General features: G+C 45.3%; 1 protein-coding gene across 8 annotated transcripts in view; it reads right to left on the bottom strand.

The window, feature by feature from the left end:
* Nucleotides 1–2,594: 2,594 nt before the first annotated feature.
* The window catches only part of CSNK1G1 (casein kinase 1 gamma 1), a 224,238-nt gene continuing 207,811 nt past the window's right edge, over nucleotides 2,595–19,021 (bottom strand). For 5 of the 8 annotated variants that reach the window (XM_033189790.1, XM_033189799.1, XM_033189794.1 and 2 more), the window contains one exon: nucleotides 2,595–2,939. In XM_033189790.1, coding sequence (XP_033045681.1) covers nucleotides 2,837–2,939 — 103 coding nt within the window. In that variant the 3' untranslated portion in view covers nucleotides 2,595–2,836. The other 3 variants (XM_033189797.1, XM_033189800.1, XM_033189796.1) reach the window with 2 other exon arrangements.

Below are 19,021 nucleotides of genomic sequence, written 5' to 3'. Positions count from 1 at the left end.
GCAGTACAGAGTGTCCAACAAGTCCTGGTTGGGATAGCTTCACATCCGCACTGACATGAGAAATAATTTATGTCACGGCCTGAGGATACAATGCCTTTTTTCCAGAGGTCAGGGATATTACTAGATGTCCCCACAGGGCTATTTTCGGTCTTCACACACTTAGTGTTGTCCCACTCTACAACATAGATACTTTGGTACTGGAAGTCTTACACACCAAAACAAACCAAAACACCAACTTCCAAAATTTGGACCTATGGCGTTAAAACGTCTTTAAAACTAATTTTCAAAGATTAACTTCGTAGAAATTTCAGGTCGGCACAGCACAGATTATAGGCAGGGCTCCATTTCCATAAACTATGCAATGTAGTCTTCATGAGGCGCTGACCTGAGACTGATGTTATGCAAGGCCACTGGCATTAACTTTGTCCTTCATTACAGCTGCCATGCACAGGTTGTAGAGCTTCGAGACAATTCTCTTATTTCCTGTCCTTGCACCTCAATTCAGACACCAATCAGGTGGAAGTTTTTTTTTTTTTTTTTTTTTTTGAGACGGAGTCTTGCTCTGTCGCCCGGTCTGGAGTGCAGTGGCCGGATCTCAGCTCACTGCAAGCTCCGCCTCCCGGGTTCACGCCATTCTCCTGCCTCAGCCTCCCGAGTAGCTGGGACCACAGGCGCCCGCCACCTCGCCCGGCTAGTTTTTTGTATTTTTAGTAGAGACGGGGTTTCACCGTGTTAGCCAGGATGGTCTCGATCTCCTGACCTCGTGATCCGCCCGTCTCGGCCTCCCAAAGTGCTGGGATTACAGGCTTGAGCCACCGCGCCCGGCCAGGTGGAAGTTTTAAACGTTGTTATATTGACACAGATGATCTTCCAGATCCATCTCGCATCCCTTTTTTTTTTTTTTTTTTTTTGTCCTATTTTGTTAAGCCTCTTTCCTCACTCGCTGGTCTCAGGCTGCCATAGCCAGAGAAAAATGTTTACTAAATCCTGTTTTCAAAGTAGCCTCCGGCTGGGCACAGTAGCTCATATCTGTAATCCCAGCACTTTGAGAGGCTGTGGCAGGCAGATGGCTTGAGTCCAGGAGTTTGAGCCTGGGCAACATGGTGAAACCTGTCTCTACAAAAAATACAAAAATTAGCGGGGCGTGGTGGTGCGCATCTGTAGTCACAGCTATCCAGAGGCTGAGATTGGGGGATCACCTGAGCCCAGGAGGTCAAGGCTGCAAGTGTACTGTGATCGTGCCACTGCACTCAAGCCTGTCTCAAAAACAAGGAAACACTCAAAAAACCCAAGTAGCCTCCTGCACACGAGGAGCTAAGGCTAAAATGGCATTACAGCAGCCTTTCTCCCATTCCCACTTTCACAAGAAATCAGGTTGATGGATAAAATGCTCTCAACGTGAAACTTTTCTCTCATGATTCTTCGGCTACTTGCCTGTGAAAAAGTAATTAAAGAATAGTAACAAACTGGAAGGAGTCAATCATGCCCAGATTGACAGTTGTTCTGTTGGCTACACATGCAGTATGGTTTTACATTGCTCATCACAGTTCTATCTTCTGTCTGGACACATATTCCGCATTTGTAGAGCAGAATTATAAAGCTACTAAAAGTTGTTCCACAGAACAGATCCTGATTTCCTGTGTTCTACCACCTGAGAACAACAGGGACACAGGAACTAACATGTGAGTGATAATGTCCAAATTCTTTCAGGAATATTTATTTGAGACGGAGTCTTGCTCTGAAGCCCATACTGGAGTGCAGTGGTGCGATCTTGACTCACCACAAACTCCACCTCCCTGGTTCAAGCAATTGGCCTGCCTCAGCCTCCTGAGTAGCTGGGATTATAGGTGTGCACCACCATACCCAACTAATTTTTGCATTTTTAGTAGAGACAGGGTTTCATCATGTTGGCCAGGCTGGTCTCAAACTCTTGACCTCAAGTGATCCACCTGCCTTGGCCTCCCAGAGTGCTGGGATTACAGGCGTGAGCCACCGTGCCCGGCCAATATTTTTTTTTTTTAATTAAAAAATAATTTTATTCTTTAGCACTTGACGAGATACAGCAATATTTATTTTTGAAGTGACTCAAGGGAGAAGACAATGTTTAGTCCAAGGAATGAAACAAGAATGCCAAATTATCAGGCATTTATTTTTGTTCACAGGAGACTTGAATCGCATCAAAGTGAGTTCTAGCTAGATTGTTTATTACAAATGAGCTGAGGGAGATGAAAAACAGACAAACCAGGCCGGGTGCGGTGGCTGACGCCTGTAATCCCAGCACTTTGGGAGGCCAAGGCAGGCAGATCACGAGATCAGGAGATTGAGACCATCCTGGCTAACACGGTGAAACCCCGTCTCTACTAAAAATGCAAAAAATTAGCCGGGCATGGCGGCGGGCGCCTGTAGTCCCAGCTACTCGGGAGGCTGAGGCAGGAGAATGGCGTAAACCCGGGAGGCGGAGCTTGCAGTGAGCTGAGATCGCGCCACTGCACTCCAGCCTGGGCGACTGAGCGAGACTCTGTCTCAAAAAAAAAAACCAAAACCAAAAACAAAAAAAAACAGACAAACCAATCAACCAACCAAACAAGTAGAAGTAGCCAAGAAAGGTAAGACATTTTATTTTACATACAAAAAGGGTGCAAACTGAGTCCTTTCCTCCCCAAACTGGGGAAGAGGTATACTTAAATATCACATTTGTGTTTTCCATGGTGCCCTAGGAAATGGGCTACTCTGAGATAACATATCAGAACCCATTTTCCATTTTCTCCAAAGGCTACTTCCTCTGCAGAGAAGATTTTCCTAATGGTGCACAAGTATCTCTCCTGCAGGAACCATTTCAAATACACTTGAAATTGACATTCATGTTTAAAAATACTACAAATTTCATTTTCACAGCTGAGCTTTGTGACCAGTGCCAGGGTTTATGAAACATTATACATCTAAAAAAAAAAGTAAAAAAAGAGGCATTTAACAATAATCAGACACATCCACACATTAAAACTGATTTCCACAGCTGATTTATACATTATCAAGTTGTTTAAAAATCGCAATCAACATCCCAACATCTTTTTAAGAGTACAGTGGGCAAAGATCAAAGACATACAAATAATAATATAATAAATTAGAGCATGTAATACATCCGATGGGAATTGCTGAATCAACATTATTTTCCATTGGGGTATATATTTTTGGTTTATCTTTATCTTTTCTGCTGTTATTTTTTTTCTCTGCTTGATAAATAGGGCTCATTCCTAAAGCCAGCTTGCTGAGACACTAATTTCAGAAGCTCACTTGTCACTTGTTTACCTCAGAATACTCAGGAACACATGGTTCCGAGCAGATTGGGCTGGATCTTTATGGAAGTGAAATGCACATAGATGGACGCACGCACTCAACGTGCGCACACACACCACACACACACAGACACGCAATCACACACTTCCATCTGTAAATATATTTCTCCCCAAAGAAATGGCTCATCTTTCCTGAGACATTCCTAATAGACTGATAAGCCTTCTAAAAAAGGCTTTTGGTGCAAGGGCCGGCCTGGGATTTGGTCTGGAGCTCATGAACTGAAAATGTTTCACCTGTACTGAAAGAAGGGTGGGTGGGGACATTCAGAACAGCTGTCCTCTTGTGGGTGTTACTGGAATGGCTGCACCGCACCCCCACTTATTACCGTGAATAATCCTCTGCTCTGAGACCTTATAGGTGGTGATGGCACCGGGAAAGTGATTGTGAGGAGTAAAAGAAGAAAAATAAAAGAAATTCTGTCTACAGAACTGAGGTTTCTTTGTAACATCAAGTTTGGTAATCAAACTAGAAATACATGGAACACATGTTCACTTCTTCCTTTGAAAGGTGATTTACAAATACTGGAAGTGGGTTTTCTGGTTGTGTTTTCAGAAAATGTCAACTACCATTGTGTATTATCCAGGGAACCTACTCACTATTTCGAATACAATGAGAAACCTATTTTTTTTTTGTACTTAGTCACCTGCAAAAGCAGTTAGGAAAACATTTTTAAGACTGCTTGCTGGATAAAAGACTTTTAAGATTCCTTACTTGTGGCTAAAACACTGCTCAAAACTTTATAAACCCACGTTAAGGGCCATGGTTGCCTCTTCTTTTTCTTATTCAGAAACAAAATCACCCCCCATACACCAAAAAACAAACTGAAAAAAACAAAAAAACACCAAAACCCCAAGCCAAAGGAATCCCTATTTGATTCCTATCAACCCCTCATGGGAAAGACTAGGAGTCTCTGCCTTCGACCTCTAGATAGGACTTCCCTGCAGTCTGCAAGAGCAAGAACCCGAGAGATAAGTGCCTGTCACTCACGTGGCCAATTCAGATGGGGTGCCTAATTGTCCTGGCTCCCTGAGGGTTTCTAGAATTAATCTGCCCACCATAGGGCAATAGTGGGGATGGTGGCAGTGGCGTGGCAAAGGCAATGTTGGCTGTATGGTGTTGCAGGCTCCCAATCTGAGAAACGAACCCTAATACAGTTCTGACACTGGAGACAATGTTGTTAGGGCAACTCCATGGGAATGGAGAGCTGGTTTAAATGTGAAAATGGAAGAGGTGGCTGGGACACAGGAGGCATGTGGGCTTGGGAGATGCATCAAACAAAAGTTCCTCTGAGAAGACGTTTTCTTGGCTGCCATGGAAGTTCTCATTTTTGAGAAATGCAAGCCATGCTTGCTCACTGGGAGGAGGAATGGATTTTATTTTTTACATAAAAAAGTTAAGGCTATAATCTTTTTTTTTTTTTGAGACGGAGTCTTGCTCTGTCACCCAGGCTAGAGTGCAGTGGCGAGATCTCGGCTCACTGCAAGCTCTGCCTCCTGGGTTCACGACATTCTCCTGCCTCAGCCTCCTGAGTAGCTGGGACTACAGGCGCCCGCCACCACGCCCGGCTAATTTTTTTTTTTTTTGTATTTTTAGTAGAGATGGGGTTTTGGGGTTTCAATGTGTTAGCCAAGATTGTCTCGATCTCCTGACCTCATGATCCGTCTGCCTCAGCCTCCCAAAGTGCTGGGATTACAGGCGTGAGCCACCATGCCCGGCCAAGGCTATAATCTTTAGTAACCACTTTGACATTACATTATCATTGTTACGTATTTCCGGCACTGAAAGTGGTTACTAGCACTGAAAATCAACACTGAATATGCACTACCAGCGTATTTTTCCACTGAACTAAGTCTGGAAATTACTTTAGAGGTGATGGTCACCTTTACTGGCTAATAGGCAGGGACGGTTTTCCAAGTACTTGGAGTTCATTTAGAAAAAAGAGACAATCAACACTTCTAGAAACCTCAGGATCTCTGCTGTCATCTGTAGTTCATGCATTCCAATGTAAAATGCGATTTTAACTGGAAGCTAACCTTGTACCTTCCTAGACCCTGTTTATTGCCAGACAGGCCCCATAATAGCAGAAGAATGTTAAGGCAGTCATGAGTGCAAACTGGCTGTCAGGATGCTCTCTCCACCCTTGGGGGCAGTCTGGAGTGAGATCTGGGGAAAGCGCCAAGGTGCGCAGAGCAACTTGACCAGCTCTTACTGCAAAGACACAAGTGATACCCTGATCAAAAGGGAGTAGGGGGGACCATTTATGCCTTTGTGGAGTCTTGGCCTGTTTAGGATGCAATGTCTGAGGGACTGTAGAGCTTGGGAAAACTCCTAATGTATAATATTAAGGGTTTTTATGAACAGATGCTGAGTTAGTTTTCAGAAAAAACAATTGCATCAATCCCAAAGAAAAAGATCCTTAGGCACCATAGTTGTGAAATGGAGAAAGCTCAGAAACTACAGAGCGAGTGGATGAGTGGGGACAGTCAGCGAGTGCATGCCCTAACCCCAAGGATCTCGCTGAGGCATACAGCTAAGCAACTGTAGCAATAGGGCCGAGAAGGGAGCCCTGATTTGCTGAGGGCTGAAGCGATGGCCAATTGCGTCTAGGGTACTCATGTTTTTTGCTTAATTTTAAGGACGATCACATCAGAATCTCCCAGGTCTGGGACCACTTTGAAGTGCCAATGGCCCTGGAGGGATCACCATTACCCTGCATGCTAAAGGGACCTGGGATTCTTTACCTTTGCTATGAAAACCAAGTATCTAGTAAGAGATCTGTGGAGGCTGTAAGGTGAGAACAGTATATTAGGAAGGACACTCCCCTACAACTGATCCAGTAAAAATTTTAAGACAAAAAAAAAAGTCACAAATCCAGCTGCAAGGAAGCTTGCCCTGCAGCCAAGCTGATCACTGCCTTTGCTTTTGTGTGTGTGGAAGCAGGGTGAGAGGCTGAAGGGAGGCACTCAATAGGGTACAGAGTGCCAGGATGCTCCAGGCATTGCCAACATTTCCCTCTGCCCTTTTCTTTTTTCTTTAAAGACAGAGTCTCACTCTGTTGCCCAGGCTGGCGTGCAGTGGCGCGATCTTGGCTCACTGCAACTTCTGCCTCCCTTGGCCGGGCGCGGTGGCTCAAGCCTGTAATCCCAGCACTTTGGGAGGCCGAGACGGGTGGATCACAAGGTCAGGAGATCGAGACCATCCTGGCTAATACGGTGAAACCCCGTCTCTACTAAAGAATACAAAAAACTAGCCGGGCGACGAGGCGGGCGCCTGTAGTCCCAGCGCCTTGGGAGGCGGAGGCAGGAGAATGGCGTGAACCCGGGAGGCGGAGCTTGCAGTGAGCTGAGATCCGGCCACTGCACTCCAGCTGGGCGAGAGAGCCAGACTCCGTCTCAAAAAAAAAAAAAAAAAAAAAAACAACTTCTGCCTCCCAGGCTCAAGTGATTCTCCTCCCTCAGCCTCCCGAGTAGCTGGGACTACGGGTGCATGCCACCACACCCGACTAATTTTTCTATTTTTTGTAGAGATGGGGTTTCACCACGTTGGCCAGGCTGGTCTCGAACTCCTGACCTCACGTGATCCACTCGTCTTGGCCTCCCATAGCGCTGGGATTACAGGCATGAGCCACTGCGCCAGGCCCCCCTCTGCCCTCTTTTGAGAGGCAAGGCATTTTCTATACAGGGGTGAGGAAAAGTTAAACTTTCTATACAGTAAGTTAGCATTGCCGAAATCCCAACTGAGAAATGATGTAAATTTTAGTGACATGGCTGTAACCACTAGGTAATGGCAAGGACATAAATCCCAATATTCACAGTCCTTGTGGGGAAGGGGTGTGATACTGCATCTCCCTGCCACTCTATGTTCCATATATAGAAACATTTATAGAAATGACATATTACCAGCCAGGCGTGGTGGCTCAAGCCTGTAATCCCAGCACTTTGGGAGGCTGAGACGGGTGGATCACGAGGTCAGGAGATCGAGACCATCCGGGCTAACACAGTGAAACCCCGTCTCTACTAAAAAATACAAAAAACTAGCCGGGCGAGGTGGCGGGCGCCTGTGGTCCCAGCTGCTCGGGAGGCTGAGGCAGGAGAATGGCGTAAACCTGGGAGGCGGAGCTTGCAGTGAGCTGAGATCTGGCCACTGCACTCCAGCCTGAACGACAGAGAGAGACTCCGTCTCAAAAAAAAAAAAAAAAAAAAAAAAGAAATGACATATTACCATCTTTCCATAAGCTAAGCAGGTTTGATGCAAGTGAAATGATATTCCCTAGCCAAGATCCAATGGAACAGATGAAGCCCAGTACCTCTGATACTGTTAATGCTATTTCTGCTCTCTGCAAGGTACATCACGGGAATTTTTCAAGAAATGGCAACTACCAGAAAATATCCCCACACCCTCCAGTCTAAAAGATAGCCCTATACCTCAAGCTAGAGGCGAAGACTTCTATGCTCCACAAACCATCAGACTAAGTCACCCACCAGCCACTGTGCTCCATGGTTAGCTCTCTACTCTCAGATACAAGACCTCTTTCCTGATGTAAATGACCCTTTCTCTTCTGTCACCTCTGGAATGGGGAGTCATTGTTTGGGTAAGCTACTAAACTCAAATGAAAATTGGGTATGAGAAGAGTAACTCCCCACATGAAAGACTTGTCAAACAGTGAATGAGGAACCAAGATCCTTCACAGTAGTACCTCCTATGAAAACACCACGGGGGGAGGCCGAGGGCATACTGGCGAAAACGTGCTTAGAGGCATGGCCACCTTTCTGGAAGGAGTCTATGTCCAATTGAGAAGATAATTTCAGACCTTTCACTCCAGTTTCCTTTTCCCTGGAATATTCCAGCACCAATCAATCTTTCCCTCCTTTTAAATGCAGCCCCATATACTGCATCCTAAGCCTACTGCTATGGACCTGCTGGGAGAAGATCTTCATAAGCTTGGTTTCTGATAAGGCAGGCCAGCCCAAATGCTACAGCTCAGCTATTGGGGGAGATAGGATACACTGATTTTCTTTTCCTGGCCCTATAATGCCACACCCCGAGGTCCCTCTGGCAGGTGGAAGGTAGGTTCACTGTCCTCCTCTTTTTTTCCACTAATGGCAATATGGTGGTGGCTGTTTCATCACTAATTTGTCCCCCAAGTCACCAGGAAATCACATGGCTATCTAGCTGGAAGTCCCTGGCAGCAGAGGAAACAATTTCATTATTATTTTTTTTTTGTTAAGCATCTCCTTCTCTGGGATGAGCTGTTTCCTGGTCACAGTCTGGTTCGGCTGGCTCATCTCATGTGCTGGAGAGCTAGGTTTTCAAACTGTAAGCTGATTAGGTCAAGATGCTCTGGTAGGGACATTCTTCAGCTGCTGAGAAGATGAATGAAAATTCAAGTATGTTTTCTTGCCAACCTGAGTGTTCACTCAGATTGACACCGAGTTTGGCTTCTCTTCTGGGTGGTGCAGATCAAACTCTTTCCACTGAGAATGTCCTCTGGACCCATGTTCTCTCTGAATGGCTTGGCTGGCCCCATCCCCCTCAAAACAGGTAAAAGTGAAACCCCCAATATAACCAGACACAATATGCATCTGCCATGTTTTTGTTTTTGTTTTTTTAAAAAAAAACTAAAAGTGCAACAAAGTCAGTTTTCTTTCCTTTGCTCAGAACAATTTTCATTGTCCTACTACCACCTGGAAAAAAGAATTTGTCAAAAAAGCTAAGAACGCCAACACACAGGGACAGTAGACTGCAGATTGCTCACAGCTTGTGTCCTACAGTGTAACTTCACAGGAGGGAGGGAAGAAGGAACCTGAACCCCATGGCCAGCTGGGATGAATGCTGCACAGGCACAGAAGAAGAGGAAACCATACTGCCAGGCGCACCTGGGACACGGAGAAGGTTCTTCTCCAACCCAGGTCTCCATTTTCCTCCTACCTTCTTGGCCTTACCCCCAGCCTTTTGATCTCCTTCTGCAAACAAAGTCTTTAGCTCACTAGGTTTTATGCTGGAGAGGGTTGAGGGTGGGGTAAAAACCAGGAGTAAACCAAGGGGAGGAAGGAGAATAGTAGTCCTTGAGTTTTTGTGAATGACACCTTCACTGTAAACAATGGGAAGGAGAGTCAACCAGGCAGCCCTATGGGCAAGCAGTGGAGGAACAGCAGCTCTGGGACCTGCTCAGAGCCTTAGGCAGGCGGGGATGGCCAATGACCCACTAGGCCCTGGCTGCCCACACTGGCTCCTTCTGGGGGCATCTGTTTTCTTCTTTTTGGTTTGGATATCCACCCTCCCCCAAAGAGGAGTCCCTTCCAGTGAGAAATGGCAGGAGCTGCAGGTACAATTGAGTCAGAGTCCCCAGGGCCTGAGGACTCCTGGGAGGCACTGGTCACTTGTGGCGCTGAGCAGTCTTCTTCCTTTTCCTCTTAAAGAAACAGCAGCACCTGGAGCACAAGGAACATTGCAAGTCAGTGCGGGAGGCCTGCAGCTTCCAGCAGACTTCTGCCTGCTTCTGCTTACTGCAGGGGGTGGAATTTTCCCCCTGGCACCCACCCATAGGGACCGCCCATCATCTACAGTGCACGCACTGGAGGCAGTGGGCAGTGTCTGCCAGAAAAGCCAAAGGAAATAGCTGCTTGATTTCAATCTGCAGTCATCCTACCTAATTATAAGATGATGAAGGCTAGACAGGGCTGAAATAGGCATTACTGGAAGGAGGATGAAGAAGGTTCATACTTTAGCACCCAACCCAGATGCCTCACCTTATCAAGAGCCAAGACTGGGGATCCTCAGGGCTGCATAAAAATAGTCTACATTGTCTACTCCTTGATAATGAGGGCGCAATTATTTAATGCAACTCACTGGCCAGAGGGCAGGGAGGCTAAATTAAGGCAAACAAATCCCGTGATAAGTATGATGTCTGGAACTCTAGGAGGATCTCAGGATGTTACCAATGAAGGATTAAGGATTCTCTCCATCCCCCTCTCTGCCCTCACCCAAGTACCTGAAGTAGGCAGGAGAGGCCCTGACTCTAATAATGACTGTGAGCCACATCTCCTGACTGACATCAGTACAGCTCCCCCTTTTCATTTGGAGGGGACCACTGTCACAGCCCCAATGGTCAGCTCTCACTCCCCAATTTAGGGAGTGAGATACAGGGCACTCCCCAGTTTAGCTTCCTGAGATTGCTGCTGTGCCAGATGGGGTTTATGAACTGGCCCTGTTTAGGATGGAGGTGGGGTTGGCTCCTTTACGAGTCCTCCAAGTTCTGCTCCCTGGGGACTAGCCACAGTTCTGGCACATCCTTAAGTCTGAGTATCCCCCCTCCTCACTCCTGTCTTTAGAACAGGAATATCACTCTTGCTCAGGCAGTCCAGAAGCGGGTAATGAGTACTGTGGCAAGGTGCACAAGATATGTCCTTTCCAGGGAGCTGACACATGGGGAATGAGAATGAAAGGGACAGAAGGTGGTGGATGAGTCAAAGATGCAGGATGATGGAGGGCAGTAAAGTTGGAAGCATAGCTCAGACTTGCTAGACCCTTGAAAGAAAAGCTTTTCTGAGAAAACTATCTTTGAGTCTCTTGCCTAATCATTGCAGGTGTAATGCCAGCAATATTCATATGGAAATAAAGGCTGTTACTTACTTCCCATACCCCTAGGCATTCCACTGTAGCCAAGATTCCCTCTTTTTAGTTAGACTCCTTGGTATTCCTACATCCAATGTTATCAAAAACTGGAGAAAGTTTCTAAGAATGCAGAAACAAACATTTACACAGACCATGATGGGCTTTAATCATATCTGAATGAATCAAACATGAAAATTTTAGAAATGGGAGATTCTTTTTTTTTTTTTTGAGACAGTGTCTTGCACTGTTGCCCAGGCTAGAGTGCAGTGGCACGATCTCGGCTCACTGCAAGCTCTGCCTCCTGGGTTCACGCCATTCTTCTGCCTCAGCCTCCCGAGTAGCTGGGACTACAGGCGCCCGCCACCACGCCCGGCTAATTTTTTTTTTTTTTTTTTTTTTTTTTTTGAGACGGAGTCTCGCTCTGTCCCCCTGGCTGTAGTGCAGTGGCGCGATCTCGGCTCACTGCAAGCTCCGCCTCCTGGGTTCACGCCATTCTCCTGCCTCAGCCTCCTGAGTAGCTGGGACTACAGGCGCCCGCCACTGCGCCCTGCTAATTTTTTGTATTTTTAGTAGAGACGGGGTTTCACCATGGTCTCGATCTCCTGACCTTGTGATCCGCCCGCCTCGGCCTCCCAAAGTGCTGGGATTACAGGCGTGAGCCACCGCGCCCGGCCTGCCCGGCTAATTTTTTGTACTTTTAGTAGAGACGGGGTTTCACCGTGTTAGCCAGGATGGTCTCGATCTCCTGACTTCATGATTCACCCGCCCTGGCCTCCCAGAGTGCTGGGATTACAGGCATGAGCCACCACACCCGGCCTGAAATAGGAGATTCTTAAGAGGGTCTTTGGAAAGATTTTCTCTGAAAGTATCAATGACATTTGTGAGGTACTATTAATGGGTGAAAATATAATCACTAAGCAAAGTGTAATATGTATATGGAAACTAAATTCTTTTAAATAAAAGTGACCAACATTTTTGATTGTTAAAAATAATCCTCAATGGAAACCCTGGATAAGAATTCAAGAACAAATTTTTTTTTTTTTTTTTTTTTGAGACAGAGTCTTGCTCTGTCGTCCAGGCTGGAGTGCAGTGGCCAGATCTCAGCTCACTGCAAGCTCCGCCTCCCAGGTTTACGCCATTCTCCTGCCTCAGCCTCCTGAGTAGCTGGGACTACAGGTGTTGCCACCATGCTGGGCTAATTTTTTTTTATTTTTAGTAGAGACGGGGTTTCACCATGTTAGCCAGGATGGTCGCCATCTCCTGACCTCATGATCCACCTGTCTCGGCCTCCCAAAGTGCTGGGATTACAGGTTTGAGCCACCGCGCCTGGCCTCTTTTTTTTTTTTTTTTTTTTTTTTTTTTGTGAGACTGAGTTTCACTCTGTTGCCCAGGCTGGAATACAGTGGCGCTCACTGCAACCTCCACCTATTGGGCTCAAGCAATTCTCCTGCCTCAGCCTCCCGAATTGTTGGGATTACAGGTGCCCACAGCACGCCCGGCTAATTTTTGTATTTTTAATAGAGATGGGGTTTCACCATGTTGGCCGGGCTGGTCTCGAACTCCTGACCTCAAATGATCCACCTGCCTTGGCCTCCCAAAGTGCTGGGATTACAGGTGTAAGCCACTATGCCTGGCCCAAATGGCGTTTTTCTATAGGTATGCTTTAGAAATGGACATTTTCCAAGTTGAATGTCCTGAAATTAATAATAAAAGAGGCAAATTAAATCTCTATTTCAATAGACTTACCTCTTTTCTTCTGAACCATGATTTTCAGAGGCATTACTAACTTTTAAGTCAACCTCTATTCTTAATCTTTTTGGAGGATGCAAAGATGATGATTTTGTGTTTTTAAGAAAGCAATAAAAAAAGTTTAAAATACTGTTTAGGTCCACTTCAAACTGTACAATGACTTCTCTTTTACCTCCTCCAAGGCGAGCCATAAGAATTAATGTCTGCTTATATGCATATCATAACTGGATGTGTAATGCTGAACCCACCTGACTAAAAGGGAGTGTGAGCTATGGTTCAAAGGAGTTGGAATATTTCAAATTTAGAACCCTGAATTTATCTTTGCTAGTTATTGTAGTTAAAGCTTCAGCACTGGCAAAGGCTTTTAATGATTCTACCTACAAAAAAGCAGGCCTCACAATCTGCTCTTCAACTCTTTGGTGTCTGTGGTGACTACTGGCAACAGGATCTATTAAATTGGGTCTGACTCTAGACCAAGTCCACTGACTGACTTTCAGATGTGTTCCTCTCAGAAGAGAATGAAGGCAGGTGATGGACCCCTCATGGCTTAGGTTTTCTTCCAGTTGATTAACTGTTTAGATGACTAGAAGTTCTCAACATGCTGGAGTCAAAATTGATCCAAATCTCTCTACTCTTAAGCCATCTAGTGCTCTTACCCCAGGCCTCTGACCCACTACCTTTTCCATACAGCATTCTTACTATGTCATGGCCCTCTCTCTTCAGCTATTCCCTTGCTATGTTCCTTTTCTCTGCCATACGTGTATATTCTTCCTTTCTTCTAATACTTGACTTAAGTCCTACAGTGTTTACAAGGACTTATTTGACTATCTTGTCCATGGTGACCTCCTGGCCCCTCAGTCTCTTAAGGGCAATAATCTAAATGTCCTGGAAAACTCCTTGTCCTTTCATGTGTAATTCTGATCTCTTCAGCTAGATGGTACCCAAGCTCTTTGGGGCAAATTTTGCAACCCGCCCCGCCACCCCGCTAGAGTTCCAAGCACAGGGTTGGATAAGCATATAGGAGGCCCTCAAGTATCTGTAGTAAGGATCATGTGACTGACACCTCACAGGAAAAAATAGACCACCACAATGTCAGATTACACAGACACATATTTGCAAAACAAATAGCCAAAGGGATTCTTTGATCCCCTAAGACTATAAATCTGACCTCCACAAAACCCAGTTGTTTTCTTTAATATATTCCTGTCTCTAAGGAAGCCCCTGTAGGCAATCTGGCTTAGACAGTTAGGGTTCAGAAACCAGTGCCCAACCCAGTCACTGAAGACACACAAACATGGCAGTCATGAAACTAGCAGGCTGTTACCTCCATGTAGAACATGACTTTATGCATGCGGACAATGCGGGAGAGTTACAATTCCAGACTGCTACAGACCAACAAGTTCAGGAGTACCTGGAAGGTCATAGGCTAGAGAGCAGGGGAAGGGGCTATGTCTTGTAGCAAGAATGTTCCTCACCACACATGGATTCTTGAGGGCTTCTCCTTCCATAAACTCCATGTTATTCCTAAAAATACATTCCAGGAACCTTTTCCAGGAATGGAACAGACAGGCTCCAATATATCAATTAGCTGAGTCAGCCCTTGGCCTACTAAACTCTCACATAGGAATAAAGAAAAAGACAATAAACAAAAACAACTCTCAAAACAACAACAAAACTTCCACCTCTCCCTGAAGGAGCTCCCCCTTTTTTGAGGTTCCTACTCTACAGATGGAAGAGCCAGCCAAATCAAAAAAAGTCAGATTTTCCCAAAGCAGCCAATTTCCAGGTTAGAGACCACACTGCAGAATGTGAGATTATCCAGCAACAACTCACTATCCTTGTGGCTGTGAGCAAACACAACTGCTAAGTAAAAACTGATACAGTAATCTTGCCCTTTTACCTCTGTCCCTCTCCATATCTGGTTGTATTAATTGGGAGAAAATTCACTCAGCTAAAAACAGATAATTTTGGATATGTGGGATACTGTTATGGCAGGAGGAGACAGCTATAAGGTGGGTTTGAAAGAAGGAATAGATTATTTCCTGGGTACAGGCCTGCCCCATCCCCACCTTATGGATCTAGATCCCCAGTCAGGGTGGTTATGGCACAAGGAGTCCTATGGAAGTTATTTAATGTTCCTAAGACATTTTGTTTGGCTTTGCCAATCCCAGCCTAGTCTGGTCCACTCCCCTTGCAATGGACTGGAGAGAGGGACTCACCACAGGTTGAGCATTTTCAGGCAGCTACAGAGTATATAGAGAAAAACACAGAAAGGAAGAGAGAGAAAGAGAGAGATATTAGTCCACAGAGGTGAAATGGAAGCGACTCCCTGTGAGCCATGCAAACATGCAGTATGTGTCTGTGTTTAGTTTCTTCTTCTGTCAAGGTAGGGTGAGTAGGCCCAGGCCACTTGGTCCCCACGTTAAAGTGGAGGTTCGGACAGGAGCCTGACAGAAGCATCAAGGTGGGATTTGGATCTCAGGGGTAAGGCAAAACAGAAAGAGTTGGTGGGAGCTCCAGGGTGGGCTTTCCTGGGTAACTTCTAGGAAGGCAGCAGGGGAAAGAGCAAATGACCCTGCCGGTAAGAACTCAATCAAGCACCAGGGGTGGACCATTTTGGTTCCCACATGAAGTCTCACTGTGCAGTATTAAGCTAGCCTCCCAAATATTCTGAGGGAAAAAGAAAGTCCCTAGCCTTTGTACAAGTCCAACATGCCTGATCAAAGCAGCTAGCAGTTAGCTCTTCCTCTAGAGAGGGAGAAAAAGTTTAAGTGACACTTACTTTATCTTATTAGAAGATGAATCAGAGGGAGGAGGGTCACTGCTCTGTATTAAGGTATAACTACCAGAGAAGGACCTAAATTCTACTCTTGTTAATGCTCAGGAGAAATGAGGTTCACATTTGTTAAATTATAGCTAAAGTCCGGATAACCAAAAATTCCTGTATTCTTACTGTAACAAAAATCAACCAAAAAGCTGCCTGTCCTCATCCACCCTTTAAACCATAAACAAGGACATAAGTCCTGGAGCTAGAGAAAAAGGGAATTCACATGTTCATTTTGTACATAGAACAAAACCTAAGACCCTGTTATTTCTTTCAACCTTTACACTAAACAAGCTGGGTGAGGAACCCAAAATCAAAAGCCTGAAAGTGAAGGTTTCACACAGTCTCCCCAGTACTGAGGTGCGTCTCAATATAAGCATCAGCCCCCTCTACCCCACAAGCAGGCTGCATGAACAAATGGCATCACAGCTGCGTGCAATGAGGGGCTGTTTGGAACACCTCGTGCTTCTCTAGCTGTGACTTCTTCCCATGAAAATGATCAACCAGGTGGACATAGGGCTACCCTTTCCTTGCCTCCACACACAAAGGCCAAGAAAAACAACACATGGCTGGGCCCTGACAGTTCTCTGGGCAAGATGGATTGGTAGCCCATGAAATCACTAAATGCCCTAAGCCATGAGCTTCGGGATGACATCTGGTCAAATATAATTGCTCCCCTATGCTTTCTACATCTTTTAGAAGATCCAAACCTGAAGCTGATGGCAAAGAGGCACACTTGTCCTTTTTGCTAAATGACAAGACTTTAAACTCTCCTTACATTCTAGACGTTAAATTATACCAATACAGAATACACCAGATTGAAATCTCTGTGTGAATGAGCCCGTATCTTACACACAGAACACAAATACCACACTCACATACACGATTAGTATACACATTTACCAAAATGAGATGAGATGAATGGGTTCAAAAGATAAACCTATATAGGGCATAATATAAAACTAAAGCCCATTTGATTATTGCATTCAAAGTATACTATTAAATCCAAAGCTAAACTTCTAGCCTTCAAAGTAACAGCCACAAAGGTGAATTGAGAATGGGGTGGGAGCTGGGAACACGTATGGCCATCCTTCAAGCTCTGACAATGTTTGGATCAGACCATGCTTAGTACAGTGGTTCTCAACATTGGCTACATGTTAGAATGACCTGAACTTTTAAAACTATTGATGCTCAGGCCACATTTCAATAAATTAAATCAGAATGCCTGAGGCCAGACTCAGACATTTGTATTTTCTAACATGCCCCAGATGACTCCAAAGTGCAGCCAGTTGAGAGCCGAGAGGTTGGGAGTAACATATTGTTTATTTAAGAGAATGTAGATTTGTATGGAAATTGAAAAAATGTAAGTACATTAATATCTCCAAAGTCCCTGAGAATAGAGAGCATGTTTCCTTACTAAAACGGTCTTTTCCTGGCATAACCAGCTTAACCCTCACCTCCTTACATATCAGTGCCTTACGCAAGCTGGGATAAGAGCTCTGAAGCTGCCTACAGTTAGCAGCGGCTCAACAAGAGACAGTCAAATCATCCTCATTTACTTTTGATATATTGGGTAGGAATCCTTAAGTCCTGGTTTTCCAAGCAAAAACTTTTTTTTTTTTTTTTGAGACGGTGTCTCACTCTGTCGCCAGGCTGGAGTGCAGTGGCGTGATCTCAGCTCACCACCACCTCTGCCTCCCGGGTTCAAGTGATTCTCCTGCCTCAGCCTCCCGAGTAGCTGGGACTACAGGTGCATGCCACCACACCCAGCTAATTTTTGTATTTTTAGTAGAGATGGGGTTTCACCATGTTGGCCAGCATGGTCTCAATCTCTTGACCTCGTGATCCTCCTGCCTCAGCCTCCCAAAGTGCTGGGATTACACACGTGAGCCACCACACCTGGCCAAAAACGTGTGTGTGTGTGTGTGTGTGTGTGTGTGTGTGTGACAGGGTCTCACCTGTCACCCAGGTTGGAGTACAGTGACATGACCATAGCTCACTGCAGCCTCAACCTTCCAAGTACCTGGAACTACAGGTGCATACCACCATGCCCAGCTAATTTTTAATTTTTTTATAGAAATGGGGTCTCATTATGTTGCCCAGGCTGGTCTCAAACCCCTAGACTCAAGTGATCCTCCTGCCTCAGCCTCCCAAAGTGCTACGATTACAGGCATGAATCACCACATCTGGTTGGAAAGGACTTCTTGAAGGTAAAGTGAGTTCATCAAATAGATTGTCAGGGCTGGGCACGGTGGTTCATACCTGTAATTTCAGGACTTTGGGAGACTAAGGCAGGAGGATCATTTGAGCTTGGGGAATAGAGGCTGCAGTGAGCCATGATCATGCCAGTACACTCCAGCTTTGGCAATAGAGAGAGACCCTGTCTCAAAAAACAAATAAATAAAAAAGATGGGCAGGAGACCAGGGGAATAGGCAGGAAAGACAACAATACACAGTGCATCTGGAAGGTGGAAGTCTCAGTGGCATCTCACTAACTTACATTTAGAGGTATAAGAGTGTTCTGGCTTGTATTAAGCTACTTGGGGGCTCATGAGACTACTTCGGTACAATATCACTATAAATACATTGTCTGCTTCAGAAAACGAGACACTGGGATATCCTGAAGGTTCTCAGAGGGCTCACAAGAAAGGTCCTCCATATCAGGGATAGCAGCAGTTACTGACTCATGGTGTGTCTATCTCTCCCTACCTGGTATCTTCTTGAAGTCTAAATCTGGATCTAAATTTGGGATGGGGAAAAAAGGGGAAAAAGTAGAAACACTGCTTTTGCAGCAGAATTGGCAGTTATCTCACCTTCCACCCCAGATTTTAAGAGTTTAAACACAGACCATGCAGCGCACCAAGGGGCTGGTGGTATGGGTGGGGCAAGACATACACATGCAAGAGAAGCAGAAAAGGGCGTGGGGCAACCTCCTTACCCTTCTGAGATGAGTATGACTTCATTCTTTTCCCACACTCTCATTCACAGATGCAGACTATAATATTTTTCTTGCCTGACTTAGTCTCTCTGAAGCCAGAATCATTTGAGAGTGAACAAAATGTCCCTGAACTCCTTGTTCCATGATTATACATCCAGTTGTTAGCCCACAATCAGAAATCAAATGCTATTCAGCATGGCCCATGGTTTAACAGCAGATTTTTCTCTATATCCCATACAGAGCAAGAAGCTCCACAGCCCCAGGAAGCTCATGGCTACTATCTATTGTAGCCCTGATAACATGATTCTTTCGGTTCACTATGTCTTTTTCATGTGAACTAGAAAAATGTGACTGTCTTCCCCGAAATCACAGCTAAAGAAGGGCAGTAGCAGCCTTAAAGTACCATGCAAAAATTAAAACAGTTAAGGAAGAAAGCTGTGGTTACAAGCATGAGAAATCCAGTCTGAGATGAGCAGCACACAGAGAGGAAGAGACAGAAAACGTTTTTCAACCCATAACTTAAGAGCCCCCTTGGAAGATGT

Source organism: Trachypithecus francoisi, unplaced genomic scaffold (genome assembly GCF_009764315.1).
Source record: "Trachypithecus francoisi isolate TF-2019V2 unplaced genomic scaffold, Tfra_2.0 Lachesis_group3, whole genome shotgun sequence".
In the NCBI taxonomy this organism is placed as follows: Eukaryota; Metazoa; Chordata; class Mammalia; order Primates; family Cercopithecidae; genus Trachypithecus; species Trachypithecus francoisi.
Note: the sequence above shows the minus strand (reverse complement) of the source record. Positions and strands in the feature narration are given on the sequence as shown.